General features: G+C 29.0%; 5 protein-coding genes across 5 annotated transcripts; 3 read left to right on the top strand and 2 right to left on the bottom strand. All coding sequences in view use genetic code 12, as the record gives it.

The window, feature by feature from the left end:
* Positions 1–1,178: 1,178 nt before the first annotated feature.
* On the top strand, positions 1,179–2,633 carry HXK2 (hexokinase 2; the record flags this gene model as incomplete). The annotated part of the gene is made up of 1 exon (XM_051763872.1): positions 1,179–2,633. The coding sequence occupies one exon, from the start codon at positions 1,179–1,181 to the stop codon at positions 2,631–2,633; it is 1,455 nt and encodes a 484-aa protein (XP_051622648.1).
* Positions 2,634–2,716: 83 nt separating this feature from the next.
* KGF54_000032 (uncharacterized protein) lies at positions 2,717–5,506 on the bottom strand (the record flags this gene model as incomplete). The annotated part of the gene is made up of 1 exon (XM_051763762.1): positions 2,717–5,506. The coding sequence occupies one exon, from the start codon at positions 5,504–5,506 to the stop codon at positions 2,717–2,719; it is 2,790 nt and encodes a 929-aa protein (XP_051622647.1).
* A 9,318-nt stretch (positions 5,507–14,824) lies between these two features.
* On the top strand, positions 14,825–15,040 carry ATX1 (copper metallochaperone; the record flags this gene model as incomplete). Its single annotated transcript, XM_051763651.1, has 1 exon — positions 14,825–15,040. The coding sequence occupies one exon, from the start codon at positions 14,825–14,827 to the stop codon at positions 15,038–15,040; it is 216 nt and encodes a 71-aa protein (XP_051622646.1).
* A 138-nt stretch (positions 15,041–15,178) lies between these two features.
* On the bottom strand, positions 15,179–17,263 carry DSL1 (Dsl1p; the record flags this gene model as incomplete). Its single annotated transcript, XM_051763540.1, has 1 exon — positions 15,179–17,263. The coding sequence occupies one exon, from the start codon at positions 17,261–17,263 to the stop codon at positions 15,179–15,181; it is 2,085 nt and encodes a 694-aa protein (XP_051622645.1).
* A 349-nt stretch (positions 17,264–17,612) lies between these two features.
* Positions 17,613–19,865, top strand: KGF54_000029 (uncharacterized protein; the record flags this gene model as incomplete). Its single annotated transcript, XM_051763428.1, has 1 exon — positions 17,613–19,865. One exon carries the CDS (start codon positions 17,613–17,615, stop codon positions 19,863–19,865), a length of 2,253 nt encoding a protein of 750 aa, XP_051622644.1.
* Between the last annotated feature and the right edge of the window lie 11 nt (positions 19,866–19,876).

Here is a 19,876-nt window from a genome sequence, read left to right as displayed (position 1 = left end):
TTGCCTATCAACGATCGTGGCCAGGAAATGATGAATCTTTCGATGAAGAATTCAAAAAAGCGGCATCTCGATTTATGCATATAATGATCATACTTCATTAACAAAAACGGAACGAACAGAACAAACAGAACAAAAGCAAAAAAAAATATCAATGGGTTTGTGTTCAAACAACTATGAAAAATTAAGTGAGTTACATAAATAACTTTTCTTTCTCTCAAATCTGGTTTAATTCTTTATATTTAGCAAGCTAGATGGACGTTTGATATAAAGTATTCAAGAAAGAAAAGAATAGGAACTTGGGAGAGTATAGTAAATATCCAAGGGAAAGTTGAGACAGTTTGAAACACAAATCTCACGTAAAATTCAACCCCAAACTTGAATCTGTGATACCTTTTTAACACTTACATTAGACATAAATAAGACAAAAATAATAAATATTTATTATGATACTTTCTCTTTTTTGTACTATATAATATTTTAGAGTCGGAAAAACTTTATATTAATTATTCCGGAATATAATATTAAATCTAAAAATAGTGAAAATTATTTACGAGATCCATTATTTTGTAAAATATTTTGACAGTTCTTGGAGTTATTGCTACAGACTTTGATTAGGTAAAGGCATTTTGGTTTACAGTTCTGCCTATCGAAGGATCTTTTCGAAAAAAATTGCTCCTGATCGAATTGAAATAAAGCTTATCAGACTCGCCAGTTCAGAAGATCTCAATTTGATGTTTGTATAAAAGTCAAATTTAAGGAATTTGATTTACAATTAAAATTATTTGGGGTTCCAAAATGTCATGTAATATCTCCATAAATAAAACATGAATCTGATGTTTAAATTCTTATATATTTTCTTATGAAATTAAGAATTTCAATGAAAGATTAAAAATATTTAAAAGTATTTCGGACCTCAGAGATAAAAAAAATCTGTTTTTGTGCTACAATAAAGATTAAAGAAAAATTTATAAAAAATCGGAATTTTTCAAGGCAATTCAACAAATCATAAAATTACTATAACGGATACAATTTTTATTCATTTCGTATTCTCATATTCAATTCACAGATTTGACAATTCTTTAGGATAATCTTGACTTTCATTAACAAATATTCGACAAATAGTTGGATCTTTTCATAGTATAGCAACTAAAGATTATAAAAATTAAACTCATTTAATCATGGTTCATTTAGGTCCAAAACCACCTCAACATAGAAAAGGTACTTTCACAGATGTTTCACCGGAATTATTAAAAGAATTAGCAACTTTAGAAAAACAATTCACCGTTGATGGTGCCACATTAAGAAAAATAGTTGATCATTTTATCACAGAATTAGATAAAGGATTAAGTAAAAAAGGAGGTAATATCCCAATGATTCCAGGTTGGGTTATGGAATATCCAACAGGTGAAGAGACAGGTGATTATTTAGCTATAGATTTAGGTGGAACTAATTTAAGAGTTGTTTTAGTGAAATTATTAGGAGGAAGAAAATTTGATACTACACAATCCAAATTTGCATTACCTGAACATATGAGATTAGCTAAAAGTGAAGAATTATGGACATTTATTGCAGAATGTTTGAAAAAATTCATTGAAGAAGTATTTCCAGATGGTTGTGATGAAGTTTTACCATTAGGTTTTACTTTCAGTTATCCAGCAAGTCAAAGCAAAATCAATGAAGGTGTATTACAAAGATGGACTAAAGGTTGGGCTATTGAAGGTGTTGAAGGTAAAGATGTTGTTCCAATGTTACAAAAAGCTATTGAAAAAGTTCATGTACCAATTGAAGTAGTTGCTTTAATTAATGATACTACAGGTACTTTAGTTGCATCAAGATATACTGATCCAGAAACTGAATTAGGTTTGATTTTTGGTACTGGTGTAAATGGAGCTTATTATGATGTAGTAGAAGATATTCCAAAATTAGAAGGTAAATTAGAAGATGATATTCCAAAGAATTCACCAATGACTATAAATTGTGAATATGGTGCATTTGATAATGAATTGGTAGTATTACCAAGAACTAAATATGATATTCAAATCGATGAAGAATCACCAAGACCAGGACAACAATCATTTGAAAAAATGAATTCTGGTTATTATTTAGGTGAAATTTTAAGAATTGTATTATTAGATTTAGCAGAAAATGAAAAAGTAATATTTAAAAACCAAGATTTAAATAAATTAAAAAAACCATATATTTTAGATACTTCATTTCCAGCTAAAATTGAAGAAGATCCATTTGAAAATTTATCAGATGTTGCAGAATTGTTTCAAGATGTATTAGGTATACAAACAACAATTCCAGAAAGAAAAGTTATTCGTAGAATTGCAGAATTAATTGGTGAAAGATCAGCAAGATTATCAGTTTGTGGTATAGCTGCTATATGTAAAAAAAGAGGTTATAAAACTGCTCATTGTGCAGCTGATGGATCAGTGTATGAAAAATATCCTGATTTTAAAATTAGAGCTGCTAAAAGTTTAAGAGATATTTTTGAATGGTCAGATGATTTAAAAGAAGATCCTATTGTTATTGTACCAGCTGAGGATGGTAGTGGTGTTGGTGCTGCTGTTATTGCTGCATTAACTGAAAAAAGATTGAAAGAAGGTAAATCAGTTGGTTTAAAAGCATAGAGTTTTAGATTTTAGATGTAAATAGATTTTTGGGTATTGTTTTTCCATAACGACTATATAAGAATAGACTATACTGAAACTTTTTATTGATGATGATGATGATTTTGTTCGTAATTGTTCTGAACATTTATGAATTTTTCCAACATTTCATAAGTTCTTTTCCTTCTTAAAGATAATTGATTCGTAACACTTCCTTTTATACCTGCTGCTCCACCACTTACTGAATTTTGATGAGTTGGTGTATTCGTGGTACTACCTAAATTGAAATTTGATAAAGAACCACCAGAACCTTGACCATGATAAAAATTAATAGTTGTTAACCTATTTCTTAATGACATGAATGTACTAGATTGTGGTAAGATCATTAATATTCCATATAAAGTTTTGTATAAAAATGGATAATTTTCTGGTTCAAGTAATTGTAATCTTAGCTTAACAAATATTGGCAGCTCCAACAATTGAATTAAGACGTCTAATTGAGTCAACAATTGTGATGTCACCTCCAATTCTGATAAATTTTTAATTATTAAGTAGGATAATTCATAATTTGAAGTTAATAAACATAATGCTATTGCACTGGGGGCATTAAAGCACCAACTTTGAAATAATGTTGCAAAAAGTGACCAATCTTCCAGTGACATAATATCTAAATTCTTTAATTTTTTTCTGAATGGCAATAACTCACTAGACGTTAGCAAAATGTTATTAAGTGTTACAATCATCATATTTGAGAATTCTAAATCATTGGCTGTTTGATACTTTTGAAGTTGTTGATCTTGTGACGGTTTCAGAATTTTCTGGTATTGTTGTTGTAATACATCAGATAATGTAGTGAAAATAATCTCTGAATTTAAAGTAAGGCAAAGTTTTCTAATAATAAATTCTACTTTCATTGATTTTTCATGACCTTCAATTTTAAATAATTTAATTAATTTTATAATGAAATCTTTGAAAAATTCTTGATTTGATTCTGAAATTTTACCTAATAATTTCAACACTTTCAATATAACTTCGTTACTTGTATCATATTTCAATAAATCGGTTAATTCAAAGTTATTCTCTTGTGATTTGAAAAATTTTAGAAATTCTGTAGAGTTTCTATCATAAATGAATATTAACCACTCTAGTGATGTAATTTTTGAAAGCTCATTATCAACAGATGGATTAAGGTATTCATTGATAATTTTTGATAAAGTACTTGGTAATTGAATTTCATTGAATTGTGTTATACTATCTTGTGTTAATCCATACAACTCAAAAAATGCAATATCATCATATATCTTATTCAAAAATGCTTGTAGACTATAACTAAAATTTATTAATTGATCTCTTAATTCATAGTCCTGTTGTTGATCAGTTATTGATATATTCTTTAGGATTATAAAAACGCAGTCGGGTATTGAGTTTAATATTTCTTGTGGTGCGATTTCAATCAATTCTTGTAACCATTTTAAAACGATAAATTGTACATCACAAATTGTTTCATGGGAATCTGTTAGTAAATCAGTCTTAGCATTTAGTTCTTGACCTTCAAAAGACTGCAAGAAGGATAATAGAATCTTTATAATTTTCAGATAATCAATGAAAATATCTTGACCAAAATAAACTTCTTCTGGCTCATCCACCTCTTCTTCTAGTAGTAATTCTTCAGTTTGAGTATCTTGTTTTTTTCTGATTATTGTTGTATCGTCGGATTTAATACTAGCAGCATCATCTTTTTCCAAAGTCTTTGTTGGTTCCTCTGATTGAGATGTAGTTCTAACTTTACCATTATTCTCCTTGTCATTATTTTCATTTTTCGTACCTTCAATATTCTCAAATTTAGCAATTTTATCATTTGTTCTACTCTCATTTTCCTGCTTGATTTTGTCTTCTTTTTCCAATTTGTCAGCTTCTTCTGCTTCTTTTAATTTTTTCTGTTTTGCCTTTTCTGCTTTTTCTTTTTCTTGTTCAATTCTTTTCTTTTTAATTTCAATTTTAACTTTAGATATACCTTTTATTTCTTTTAAAAAAGAATTTAGAATATTTTGCGTTTCTAGTTTGATATCATTTGGTGCACCATTTAGTATAAAATTAATTAAAGGTTTTAAAAAACTTGGTAAAAAACTAATCAATTCCAAATTTGGTATATCATCAAACAATTCCAACCAACTAAGTAAAAATTTTTTGGTAAATGGATCAATTGTATACATCCTCTCTAATAAAGTTGGAATGAATTTTGGTAATTGAAATGCTTTTGTTGGATCTTGTGGATGATTAATTTGAATTGCATTACCTTGTGCATCAATTAAACTGCTCTGTATGTCATTGTTTCCTTGTTGTTCAAGTTGTTGCTGTTGTTGTAATATACTAACGTAGTTCGTAGCTTTAGCGCTTATTATATCTTTAATTAATCTATCCAAAATATCAGCTGCATTTTTAACACTACTTTCTGCATCACTAACCAATATAGCTATAATATCAAATATTTGTGGGAAAAATGGTAATATTTCTCCTCTTGAAATTTTGGCAACATTATAAAGTGCTTCAGTTGCATAATAACGTACTCTTGCATCACTATCTTTGAAAGTTGCAAATATTGGTCTTAATATATCTTCTAAAAAATATGCAATTGCAAATGATCCAAGTGCAACTGATACGCTACCTAAAGCAGTAACTGCACCCATTTTAGCACTATTTGAACTACTACTTGTTGTAATTTGTGACAATTCATTTATTATTCTATAAATTGTTTGACTATCATTTCTAGAAAGTGCTGTTTTGGTTATTGATTCTATCTGAAATGCTGTAGCTTTACGCTTCTCATATATGTGGTTTGATAAATCTTTTATTAGTGATTGATCTAATATGGGTTGTTGGATTATCTGAGCCATTTTTAAAGTTCAATTGAATAGGTTGTAATTGGTTGTATTGAACTTATTATATTTATGATCTCTTACATATTCAAACTTCTTATGTAAATGTACGATAAAAATAAACTTGAAGGAGCTACCAGTTTAGGCTGAATTATAAAAGTAACATCACATCAATTGATCCAGGAACAAAGCAGTTGTTAACTATGTAGTGATATCGATTAAATGAACCGGTAACGTATATAAAAAAATCGTAGATTAAAATCAAAGTTGTAAACAGTAAAATCAATTCGTTGACGATAATGGTTTAAAAATATATAAAATTGTTTCAGGAGGAAAAAAAAAAAAAAAAAAAGCCCGACGCGGGACTCGAACCCGCAGCCTTGAGATTAAAAGTCTCACGCTCTAGCCGATTGAGCTAGCCAGGCCAAGCAGTCGATGTTTCACAACTACTCCAAATCTTACAATTTGTTGTCAAAAAAAGCACTGTGTTTATTATATATTTAAGTTTTCACGTGCTTTACACACCGTATATCACATGAATTTAGCGGATTTTTTATTCCGGCTTTGTGTAATTTTGACCTTGAAATTGGCATTTACCAAAATGGCCTATATCTCCTAACTCACTGCAGCTGTTCACGATTTAGAATGTTAGTTGAGCTAGTGAAATCAAGATCTAAGATTTAGAGCTACTTTCAGACCTGTAGCTGCTCATTTGAGCGAGTTAGACCTTTTGCTTAATATCTCAACAACCAGAAAATATTCATCAATGAGACTTAGTGCATTGGAATGAGGAGTAAAGAGGGTATCTGAGTATGCACTAAAAAATAAAGCTTGAAGAAAAAGTGTAATGTCCGGGCGCAAATTGGAAAACCCTCAATTTTTTTAGGGGGTAGATTTACAGACTTTCTAGCCATATTGTGAACTCTGAGTACCATCAAGAACCAATAGGCAACATGTATGCATTACTAAAGCTCATATTTGTATCAATTTGTTTAAGTGCTGAAGCTCTGCTAGTACATGTTAATCATTTTTGCAACAATAATTTGTTAGCAGCTGTAAACTCCCCCATTTGAGAATTTTTTATGGTACGTCATATTGTAAAACAATCTGTAACTCAGTTGGCTATCAAATAATGGGACAGTTGCTTTAGTGTGCTATTTGGTAACATTTATTCACGTACATTACTGTATTAATTCGCAATTTATAACCTCATTCAAAACATCAGTAGCAGCAAAGTCTGTTTGTATTCTAAGCAGTGATATCTCAACTTTTTTAGGTATTTTTTTAAAGGACTCTAGCGGTCGAACTTGTCAATTTATACTCAATATTGGTGTTATTGAATTTGCAGTATGTTTATACATATATTTCTAAGTTATATGGTAGCGTCTTTTGAAACTTACCCGTATTCTGTCTTAAAGTTTAAGCTATGAAATCCTGAATAAAGTCTGTATAGGGTACTTCTGTCCCGTTTCTCAATTTTGGTGACCACTTTAATGTATTTATTACTAGCGCTATTCTCTAAGTTTTTTGTGCTATTCTGAGTCTTAACCATTGCATTGAACTTAAATTGATGATATGAAATGAGCTAAAATAAAGTAGAATCGGAATCAACTATCTCTCTCCACGAGACAACCTGCCCACTCACAGTCATGTATCTCAAGTATCAAAGTCAAAAAGGGTTGTCAATCAATTTACCAAAACACCAAATATCTCACTTGCTTCACTTCAGTGTCTATTCCAAATCATAGCCCAGTCAGATAGTTAAGTTTGTCTCCAAAGGTTGGTTTTCAAATTTAATAATGTTGATATTAAAACTAGAATTCTGAAGTTAGTAGTAAATAAATAATTAAATAAATAAATAAATAGTTCTACATTTGTATGGATAAAAGTAGAATGGATAAAAGTAGTATGGATAAAAGTAGTATGGATAAAAGTAGTTTGGATAAAAGTAGAAGCTGATGATCAATTGAAAAGAAAAGTTGTCAAATTAAAATAAATAAAATTATTTTTGCTTTGTATATATCTAAATGGCGAAATATTTGTTATGCTGATTTTTAGTTGCAAAATCTTATTAAGAAATTGAGACACAAAAATATTTAGAATATAGAGAACATATTAATCTGAAAATTTATAAGCTCAAAATTCTAAAATTGAATCTTTATTAAACCAAAGAAGTAATGTTAATTCTTTCAGCTTACTGATTATTAACTCAACTTGATTTTTGAGACGTTTTGTAGGTTAATAATGTGCTTTAAAACCATTAAATGTGTACTTTTATTGTAGATTTTCAAATTGACATGTATTTATATACAGGTTTATAAGGCACGTTATAACTCAAAACATAACAAATAAAACTGCAAAAATGTGCATTCTTAATCAGTTCATAAACGACAACAACATCATTTGAAGACCAATCAATCTAAAAAATAGTATTCAAATTGCAATTTTTATACAAAACTAACAAAATTCAAAACTTTTTGGGAGTTATGTGACATCAAGTGATTGAAATAGATATATGCATAAATTCTTATTCATTTTGGTGCAGATTAAACTAAAAAATGCAAAAAAGAAAACTTCAGACTTGAAGAGTAAGTTATACTGTAAAACTAGAGCTTTGCAGCGCTGAACGCTTATACTTTGAGATAAGGTTCATGCGTTCGTTACCATCAAAATTCTCAATTGGGGGTTTATCAGTCATTACATTATACATTAAAGTAGGAAAATAGTAGAAAATTAATAAATAGAAGGCTTTAATGCTAAAGCCTGTCGTTCATATGAATGACTAAACTGACTGGAAAGTCCTTAATAGTACAAGGCAGCTATAAAGTCACATATGCTGCTCTAAACCCCCGTTTTAAAAAAATTGAGAATTTTGCCAAATGACGGCGAAGCACGTCAATTCTTTTCTAGACTCATGTGTCACCAACATCAAAATGCCCTTTTTATTGATTCATCAGATACCCCTACTTTCTCCCTTCTCAAATATATAGGTTGTTTTTCCATTGATCTCTTGGTTGTTGAGATATTCAACGTTTTGTCTAGTCTCCATCAATATTGTATCTACACCGACAAAAGTAGCACCAAAAGATAGATCTCGCTCTCAGTAAAAAACAAGACTAATAAAATCAAGCAGTACTCCTCTGATTCTTGAGTTATTGACGTTTTTAGTTTTGGCTTATATGCAGTCACATATAAATACAACTCAAAATGCAATATTTCAAAATCGACTTTTCCAAGACAATTAAAACTATTTCAATTTCTAAAATATTAATGTCATTATAAACTTAGTCAAAAAGTGAGTGTAATTTATATGACACTTTTATCTCCAACTTGAAAGATCACGGAGTGAAAGCCATTTAAAAAAAGATGAAACGAAGAGTGAATTTTTTCTTATATGCAGTATTTTGTATTGAAAAATTTTGCAACTCAGACTTCCAATTATAATCGTAGCTATATAAGTGTTTATATTAATCTCAAGCTTATGAATTTTTAAATGTAATTAATATTAAACTTTAAGCTTCCACTTTAACAAGAAAGAAGTTATTTAGGTCGTTCGACAACCACAAAACGTGATCTCGGTGGTATAAATCCGGCTTTGTGTAATATTGACTTTTAAAGTGCTCAAAACTAAAATGGTCTATATCTTCTTATTTGGCAACGCTAACAGCACTGAGAATTGTTTTTTAGTGTTTTCAGATCAAGATCTAGTATTTACAACTATTTTGAAACCCGTAGCTGCTCATTTGAGCGAGTTGGGCATTTTGCTTAATATCTCAAGAACTAGAAGACATTTAGCAATGAGACCTAGTTCGTTGGATTGGTGTAGACCAAAGGTATTCAAAACTGCAATAAAAAATATCAGAGAAAAAAAAGTGAAATGCTCGGGCGCAAAATGATGAATTCTCAAAATTTTTTAGGGGTAGTTTTACAGACTATTAAGCCATATTGAGAACTCTGAGTACCATCAAGTTTCAATAGGCAACATGCTTGCACTATATTCAACACTCCATTGGCTCTGTTTGCTCAAACGATAGTGTTGTGCAGAGACATGTCTTTTAATTTTGCAACAATTAATTTGATGATAGCTGTAAACCACCCCTATTTGAGAATTTTCTAGGGTACGTCAATAAGTTTGGGTCTAAATGTTTCGTCGGCCAACGCTTTATGTTGCATAATTCAATATTCTTAATGTTGACAGTTTTCAGTTAAAAAACATGCACAAAATCTTTTTTTGGATTTTCCCAAATATTAAGTCCCAGAGTTACCGCCTTTTGTAATGGCTATTATTTGACTGTGCTAGTGCCATACTGTTAGTTTTATTAAGGCTGTAATGCCAATCTTGTAGCTACAAAGTATTTTTAGATAACTACATTTTGATATGTTTATATTTGCAATTTTTTGGTGTGTAATAGCTACAAAATATCAACTAATTGGTAGCAACTTCTGAAACAGACATTTTTGGCTCTATATATTGTAGTAATGTTGATTTTGTTTTAGATTGTCCTTCCAAAAAATAAATAGCAATAATTCTTAGGAACAATTCAAAGTTATGACTAAAATAACTGGCATCAATAAATAATCGTATACAAGATCCAGCCAGACTTGACCATCAGCTCAATTCCAGTAAAATTTTGTGCACAAATCTCTGTTTGATCTATTTCTTTCTTCAGTCTTTTTGCGAAATCAAATTAAGTAATTATTTGTGTGTTTTTTTTCTTTTTCTAAATGGTATGGTCTTTGTAATCTTTCACGTTGTAATGTGTAAATTATCTACTTGAACAGCATTGAATTGAGATTGTTCAAATTTGACTAAAACAAATGATGAAGATTCAATTCAACAATTGTAGTATCAACTTTATAACACTTACAATCTACGAATGCTATTTTTAATATTAGATTTATGATCTTTAACATTTGCTGACACTGCAAGTTGTTTTAAATATGATTGTTTAAATACCTCTCTTGCCGAAAACTAGATGTTTAAAGTCTCATTTATCGATACTATTAAACTACTAGAGTCTTGAGTATTTTGTTTAATTGTTTGAAGTAAAAACACTGCTTTAGATACATTTTTACTGTCCGGAGCTTCAAATCAAATTGATCATTTTTAGCTGCGTCAGCTTTTGGTGCTTGTGTAATTTTCTAAAGCTGAGAGTAATGCTGCTAAAGATTAAAATGGTCAATTGTTGATAATTGCGTCAGGAAGTGAAGGTACGTGAATAAGGTCATCGATCAATTGATTAAACTCTCTTGTAAAGTAAAGAAGACTGAACTATTTATTTTAAATTAACTCCAATATCATCAGCTAAAGAAAAACACTTCTAGGTTGCATTCAAGTTATTTTTTTAGATTTAGCAAGCTTGATGGACACTTAATAAACATATAAAATATTGAAAAAAAAAAAAAAAAATCTAGTGTAAAACTTGTGATCGTACATTTGCTTTAATTTTTCTCTGTTCGTTGGTTTTTGTCTTTTGACGAAAGTCTACTAATTTGCTTACTGTTTATTATCTACTGTCACGATAGCTAAATTGCTTATAGCAGAGTGCGTACAGATTGTCAGTTTCCAACTACAACAAAAATTACACTGGCTTTTTTAATCATCACTTTCTGCCATATCTATAATATATATGAAACAGCTTTAAGATATGACCCTTTTTGTGTAACCTCTATTTTAGATTTCAGATTCTTAACTTAACTAGTAAAATTTACCACGGTAATTTTTGTAATTCTTTACAACACTTTTTCTTTCCAGTCAGTATCATATTATTTTCACTTATAAGAAACTATTATATGTAAATCAAGAACATTGATTTGACATTTGGAATTTAAATGAAAGCCTCAAACGATTTTTGATTGCAATGAAGCTCCATTTTTGATTGATTCATTGGACCCAGAATTTTCGCTTACGAATTTGGGCTAGTCTTAATCATTTGTTGCAACAATGCTCCAAATTAGTATATTTCAGAATAAGTGCATTAATTAATTCTTTCCACTTAAACTTTAATTAATTAAATATTTTATATTCAATAATAATAATGATAAAAGATTAAACTTATATGATTAATCTTGTGGTTTTAGTTTATTCTAACTGAATAAAAATTGGTTTTTTTTTCAAATTATTACTTATTAATTTATCATCTGTTATTAAATTTTTATTGCTATATTTAATGAGTTGAATTAATTTTTTATACCTACAATTTTTTTTCCAATACTAAATAATTGGACTGAATGGTTTTTGTTAGGTTCCAAAAGAAAAATTCATTGAAATGCTTATTGAATTTGGTAAGCTTTAATTGTATGTTCATTTTGTTTTATAATACGTAAAGAACGGGATTATGACAAAGGATTGTAAAACAAAATATGCCTTTTATTTGTTTTTGACATCTGGAATGGGTTATTACGGATTTCAAAAATGATGGTACTTATATTCACTTGATGTATATGTATGATGAATTTGTCTGTATAACTATTTTCTATTTTTGTTTGTACTATTTTATAGTCTTTTCATTAATCAAAGATTTTAATCTTGAGATTTGAAATATATCTGACTTTGCTTCAACTGATCCATCTGAGTTAGTAACTTTTCAGATTGTGCTATCTTTATTTGTAAGTTCTGATCAAAAAGTTGATGAATTTGATGGGAAAGTGATTACAATCGCTAATAAAGATCCTGATTGAGAAACTGTCAAGATTTTGGCATCAAGATCTATTTCATCAAGATTTGAAGCTAGGTCTGAAAAAGCGGTTTATGACACAAAGAGATGTGAAACGACAGATCTGAAATACGTTTTGAATCTATGTGTTTCATGTAATGACAGATTTGAAACAAGGTTCGAGTCCACACGATATACAATAATTATATAGGCTATGAATGAATCTCTGTTTGACTTACTAACTTGAAACTACTAAAGTGTTTTCAATTTCATCAAAGTTTATATCACCAAAATATCTTTGATTGTAGAAGCATTGCGTAGACTATGAAGCCTGAAGCTTTCAAATACCAGTATGTTAGAATTGATAGCCAGAGATTATGAAATACGAACAATAAACTTTCAAGGAAAACGAAATGTACCACTAAAAACAAAAAACAAATGTATGGCTCAATTCCGTTTTTACTCTCAAACACTAGCCAAATGAAGTAATTCCAGTTTATAATATTTAAGAATGATTTGAGCTATTGCTTCTGCAATTAGACATTTTGAATTCATTCAAGAATTATTATATTTAATAGGTTATGATTATCACGAAAAACAGCATTGAATTTGTATAACAATTTCTCATTTCATTGATCAATATTACATTTATTATATAAAGGTAATAATGTTTTGAAACAGTTTGGATTTAAAGTAAATGAAGAAAATAATTTAATATTTATAAAATATTTAATTTTCAATAAAATTTTCAAACCATTTGATATATTAATTTCAGTGATTAAAAATTATTTATTAAGAAGAAATATTCATCAAGTTGATCTATCAACATTTGAGTTATATCAACATGAATTTTTATATGTTATGAATAAAATGAACGGTAACAATTTCTCAAAGAATTTTGAAAATGATCCAATTTATGGCTTATATTATTCTGGATTTCAAAGCTTGAGTAGAAGAATTGAATTTTGAAAGAAACCCATAAAGATGCGAAATCTGAATAAAAGTTGAGAAATAGAAATGAATTAGTAAATTGAACATTGATTAATTGTGCCTGTAAGTTCGTAATTAATTTGAAGTTATTTGATATTTTATATGTTTTAAATTTGCAACTTTGTTTGGGTGCAAAATAAACAAAACTTTAAACTTATATGGTAGCATCATTCGAAACAAGTCTGTAGTTTCATGTCATTAATTTTTAATTGTTGATTTCTGAACATCGTATGTCTAGGGTATTTTTGGCTTGTAAGTCAATCCTGGTGACTATTTCAATTGTTTGGTGGTTTGAATCGGGTCAGACTGGGGCTAGTTCGTGTATACTTTATCACATTTGTCCTTTCTCTTTAGTCTTGTTAATTGCATTAAACCCAAACTAGATCTAGCTACCAGAATCATTAGATTCGTAACAGAATCATTGAGATTCGAGTCTGGATCTCAACCTCGATCTGATTCCGTACTTTATATCTCTTCAAACTCAAAGTAAAAATTGATCTTGATCTGGTTCCAACCTTTCCATAACACTTCATATCTAGCTAAAATCTACAGATCTTGATCTCGATCGATTTCAACACTAACTAAACTTCTAGCTGAGATTTAAAAAATCCTGACCTCGATCTAAATCTGGTCTCTCCTACCTCACATCTGTCCGAGATTCAGTTGGATCTAGCTTCCAGATCCCGAGCTAGAGCTTGCCGATCCATATCAAAAAACCTAAACCAGCATAACAAAACTCGTTGGGATCTAGCATAACAAAAAGTTTAGATCCAGCATAACAAAAACTTAAAACAAGCATAACAAAAAATCTGAAACAAGCATATCAAAATCTTAAGATCTAGCATATCAAAATCTGCAGATTTAACATACCAAAAAACCTTAGATCCAGCATAACAAAAACTTGAAACAAGCAAGCATAACAAAATATCTGAAACAAGCATAACAAAAATTTGAAACAAGCATAACAAAATCATAACAGAATCTCTACGATCCAAATCTTGATCTCGATCTCAGACCATCTCTACCACAATAGTTAATTTGGGTTTGAGATCCAGGAAATCTCGATCTCGATCTCATTTGAACCTTACCACAATAGTTTATTTCAGTTTGAGATTTAGGAATCTAAGGTTTTGATCTCAATTGCAATACTCAGCACGAAAAAATTGCGCTAGATCTATCCTGTATTTGAGTCATTACCCTTTGTAAATAAGTGCTCTTTGTGTCCCCCCAAACCAGAGGTTAGTAACAATATCTTAATAAAAAGTAATCTGGTGTTTTTTGTAATGCTAATAACATTATTGTAGCTTATTCTTTTCTATACGCTACTGGTTTGTGTATCATAAATTTTTTTTTGTGTATTGTTTAGAAGTATTAAAAAATGACATAGTTTTTCATTCATGTCGTGAACTAGTTTTTGTCATTGCGCTATTTTTGCCTTCATGACAGCCACATAGTTAAATCTTATTGACTATATACAGTACACTAATAATAATTTTATCTATTTGATCTATTTAAAATAATCGATTTTAATCATAAAATCACATTAAAATAACCATTGTACAAAACAAATTTACTATTAGTCCTTGTAATCATATTTAACTTTGTTACTCGCCAGCAAATCATATTAAAATCAATTGTTCGGGATACGAACATAATTCAACAACTACAATTAAAATTAGCTCAATACAAGATGTCTCATAATTATCATTTCGATGTCACAATGTCATGTTCCGGATGTTCAGGAGCAATAGAAAGAGTCTTGAATAAGTTGGATAATAATTCAAAGGTTGATATTTCATTGGATAAACAAACTGTTGATATTTCTACTGACAAAGATTATGATACTGTCTACAATACAATTCAGAAAACTGGTAAAAAGATTAATGATGGTAGAATTATAAGTTAAGTCGATTGGGGTTGCTACAAACACTCATAAATTGGTTCTTACAAAAGTTAATTACTACTATAATTTTATACATTTATTGGGTATAGTATATATTCAAAGTTTCAAGTAATTGTCAAAATCTTCGTAGGAGCTTCTGGATCAGTCATCCTCAGTCATATTTCTAAATTCTATAATTTCATTGATATAATTATCTCTAATTTCACTTTTCAAAAATATACTAGTTAATAATTTAATTATTTCATTTGTTGATAAATCAAATAATTCTCCATTATAAAATCTATCCATGATATCTTTCAAATGATTATTTAATAAAAAGTTGATGTTATTTAATTTATTAAATGAGTTGATTTCATCTTTTGTTGTTTCTATTAGACTCAAATATGATACTGTTATGTTGTTAAGGTTGCTAATTATCAAACTTATTAAAGTACATTGATATTCTGATATATCATCAAAATTTAATATGACACTTATAACCAAATTATTGCAAAATTCAATTAATTCAATTATCAAAACTTTGAATTTTTGAAAATTCGTTGCTTTCAAGCTTTTTTCTTCGAAGAATATTCTGAACCATTGATAAATTAAACTTAATTGATTTAAGTTATAATCATTTAATTGCTTTGTTGATTCTTCGTCTTCGTCTTCATCTAAAACTTCTTCATGCTCAAAATTTATTGATAAAATTAATATTTTCAATTCTTGATAAAACTGAATCAATACTTGATTCCACATATCATTTGCATATGTTATGAAAGATGAATCTTGTATATCTTTCGATAGTTTTAAAAGATCATTATAGATTAAAAATGAATTTTTTAAGGATGGATACTTTATAGGTGATATCGATTCAATACTTAAGTTCAAATATTTAAAATTTGTTGAATAGTTTGAAAAGTCTTTGTAAATATTGAGCAAAGATTCAGGCAAGGTTGATATAGTTATTACATTAGAAGTACTTGATGATCTTGGTTTAACTTTTTCCTCCAGAATTTTATTTTCATCTTCATTATCTTGATCCCACCCATCATCCCAACTTTCATTCCATCCATCGTCATTGTCATCCTCTGGATTGCCATTAAGATTCAATTCTTGATTTTTCGGCTCTTCTTGTATTAAATCAAATTCGTCTTCTATTTCTTTTGTTTCACTAAAATTGGTTCCATTTATCAAATCCCTAATTTTGTTGATATACTTGTCTATTGTCCAATCCAAGTGTAATTCTTTTAGTTTTTCTTCAATGGTTTCATTGTTCCCAACTGTGAACAAAACTTTCCAATCATTTGATTCACATTCCTTAATTAGATTATTCAATTGTGATATCAATAAATCATTATTAATTATCGTATTGATGTTCTTGAATACTAAATTATTCAAGTTTTTGGAGATTTTTGTATTCAAAAATTGTTTCGTTGGTTTATGATTTAATTGATTTATGAATTTGATAAAATTACCATATGCAAGAATGAAGCTGTTATCTTCGTTACTATTTGATGCATTGTTTGTAAAATTCATTTCAACACGATTTCCATCTTCCTTCTCAATTAATGTTATACCATATTTATTGTTGAGCTTTTCGTTATAACCTCTATAAATTTCATCAACTATGCCGTCGTACTTTAACTTGTAAGAATTGTATAATTTTAGTTGAAAATCATTTTTGATCAAAAAGGAATTAAAATCATTTAATAAGGATACATTAGTGATTGAGAATTCGTTTGGAATTATTATTTTCAAATAGTCATTTAAGATTTCCATGTATTGTTGATAATGTCTGACAATTTTTCGGGTTATTTGTTTATAAATCACGTAGTTTGAATTGTGAGAAGATGATAATTCCAATTGTATTTTTTTAAACAAGTCATTCAAATATTGTAGATCTAGTAATGAATTAGGTGTTATCTCCAAGTTGTTTATTAATTTTTCAATTTCATTAAATGATGTAGTGATCTCATTAAGACTGTTTAGTTGATAAAGATGTTTCTCCGTGCTTTCTAATTTAGTATTTAATTGATTTAGTGAAAGGAGGTTTAGGTTTGAAATTCTGTCATCCTCATTTATGGACTGAAGTTGGCTCTGGTTTGCATTTGATATTGCGGTTGTTATTAATTGTTTCAAAGCTGAATCATCTTTTACTGATATTAAAATATTATTTATTTCCTCATCACATTCTTTAAGCCCCTCGTATTGATCACTCAATCTTTTATCAACGACTGAGGTCATGAGTTAGTCTTTTCGTGAACCTTAGTTCAATTCTAGTTTGATTTACTTATAATAATCTTTATGTTAGTAATTAATAATTTTAGATGTCGTTAAATTCAGTGTCAGATTTATAAAATGACATTAAATTTTTATCAACAAGTAACAAAACCAATACCAATTTTAAATGCCAATACTATATTTATCTCAAAAACAATCAGCCACCACAAGCAGAGATATAGCAATCAATCAGGCTACATAATTGGCCATAATCAGCAATAAGGGTGTAATTATAGTGGTACACGAGTACAACAATTATAAAGAAACTTCAGGCGTTCAAATTTAAATTTTACAAGAAGACAACACAAGATAAATGAATGTATCAGTATCAATACCTAAGTCATTCTCAGAACAATCTTTAGATTGCTCAACTCCTAAATTTAAACTGGAATCAAGAAACGTTGGGTATACACGAGAAGTAGATACCAAGCAGTTGGCAATTCCGTCATTTAGTTATAATAAACAGCAATATGCGTTAATTAAGCATTTATCAAGACTATGGAATTTACCATCATCTTATCAGACAATTTCATTACTATCCAAGAATGGAATAAATACAAATGAGATAAGGAAGACAAATAAGGAACTAAATGAAAAATTATTTGACTTAAATGTCATAAAACAATCCGATTTACCAACGAAATTGTTCTACTTATCTTTAAATGTACTTTCATCAATATTAGAGAATAATGAATGTATATACTTAATCAACGTTACCGCAGAATCAAATGCAAAAAGCTCGGATAAAAATGGAGAGGAAAAAGAAGATATTGATGTTGAGAAAACTAAAAAGTCTGAAGAAGATGACGAAAATGAATCACCAATTGAGGACGAGGAAGAAGACGAAGTTGATGATAATGAGAACGATGATGAAGAAGAAGAAGAAGATGATGATGATGACTCGGAGGATGATGAAGGAGATACATTTGAAGTGGAAATGAAGAAAACTGAGAAGAAACAAAAATTACATCGCCATATCCATAAACACAAATTCGACATGAAATTTTTAGGTGATGATAAAGTTACCATAAGTCAAGTATTTCCTCAATATGGATTAGTGGAATCAACAATACAACTAACTCATGGGCTGTTCGGCTCTTTAAATCCATCAACAAAATTAAATTTTTATAAACAAATTCCAAATCACGTTGGATTCAAATTCTTACCAAACACAAAGCTTAATTTCGATGAAAGAGAGTTACTTTTGAATACAAATAGTATTTCCAATATTCAAATGCGTGATGAAATGGCTGGTGGAGATAAGAAACGTAATTTTAGGAGACCACTTGGAAAGTCAAAGAAAAATAATATTCATCTTGATCCAAATACTTTAGATTTAAGTGAATCAGTCATACCAGGACAAGGGTATATTCCTGAGTTTAACATTAATCATTTGTGTAAAGTCCCAAATTATTATGTTACTTCAAACAATCAGTCTACACAACAATCTTTCAATACGAAAAAACTAAACACAACTTCAAATTCGTCATTCCTATTCAATGATGGTATTAAAATGTCAAAAAATATTCAACAACTTATTTTCAGTAATGATAGTGATAATTATCATCATTCTAAGTACTACTATACAAAAGGGTATAGAGGACCAGGATCTGGAAATTATAAAGATGGTGCATTAATGAATAAGATTAATAAAATACATACAACACAAGATAAAAGAAGATTTCATAAAAGAAAAATACTGAGTAAAGACAGATATAATAAATCTTTGAAAGGTTTGTTACATGATAAATTCAATGCCAATTTTGTGGAGTCATTGTTGGCTGAACAACGTAAATACACAGAAGATTACTCAAATCTTGAGATGTTACACAATAATTTGCAATACAATTTATTATTAAATTCATATAGAAGCATTTCGCAAGATACCTGGAATTGTTATTTCAAATTCAAATCATTTGATTTCGAGCAATATAATGCTTTACAAATGGAAAAAAATGAGATTGAGGCAAAAAATCTTGCATCGGAAGAACATAGAAAGTGGACCGAAGATGAAAAACTTAGAGAAGAAAGATTGAGAATGGTCTTTGATGATGAAAGATTGGCATTTGAGAAATTACAACAAAAATTTATGGAAAAACAGAAACAACTAGAAGAAAAGAAACGACGTGAACAACTAGAGCTTTCGTTTGATGACTCATATGATAAAGAAGATGAAGATATGGATAAGAATGAAGATTTTGATAATCTTAGATTAGGTTTTGAAAAAGAAAGAAGTGACTTAGAGAAAGAATTTAATGATAAAAAGAAATCCTTTTTAAATTCATCAAAACTTCCACAGCCAGTAGAGACTCCTCAATTAAATATTGTATCAAGATTTACCTCACCAGCTGCTTATCCAGATATTGCAAGACATTTACCACTTGAATTAAGATCTACAGTTGATTTGAATAAAGACGAAGTTCCTTCTATTAAACATCCCATACAATACGTTGCCACTTATCCAATTACTGGTAATGAAGAGTACTTGACCAAATTTGAGATTGTTAAAATTCCAAACGCTAATTCATTTGGATGGGACAATATTAAAAAATACAAGAGGACTTAAAACCAAATGAG

The sequence above is a fragment of the Candida jiufengensis genome (assembly GCF_024610255.1).
Source record: "Candida jiufengensis strain CBS 10846 chromosome Unknown scaffold9, whole genome shotgun sequence".
NCBI classification, from domain to species: domain Eukaryota; kingdom Fungi; phylum Ascomycota; class Pichiomycetes; order Serinales; family Debaryomycetaceae; genus Lodderomyces; species Lodderomyces jiufengensis.
The sequence above is the reverse complement of the archived record's forward strand: the minus strand, read 5'-3'. Positions and strand labels throughout refer to the sequence as shown.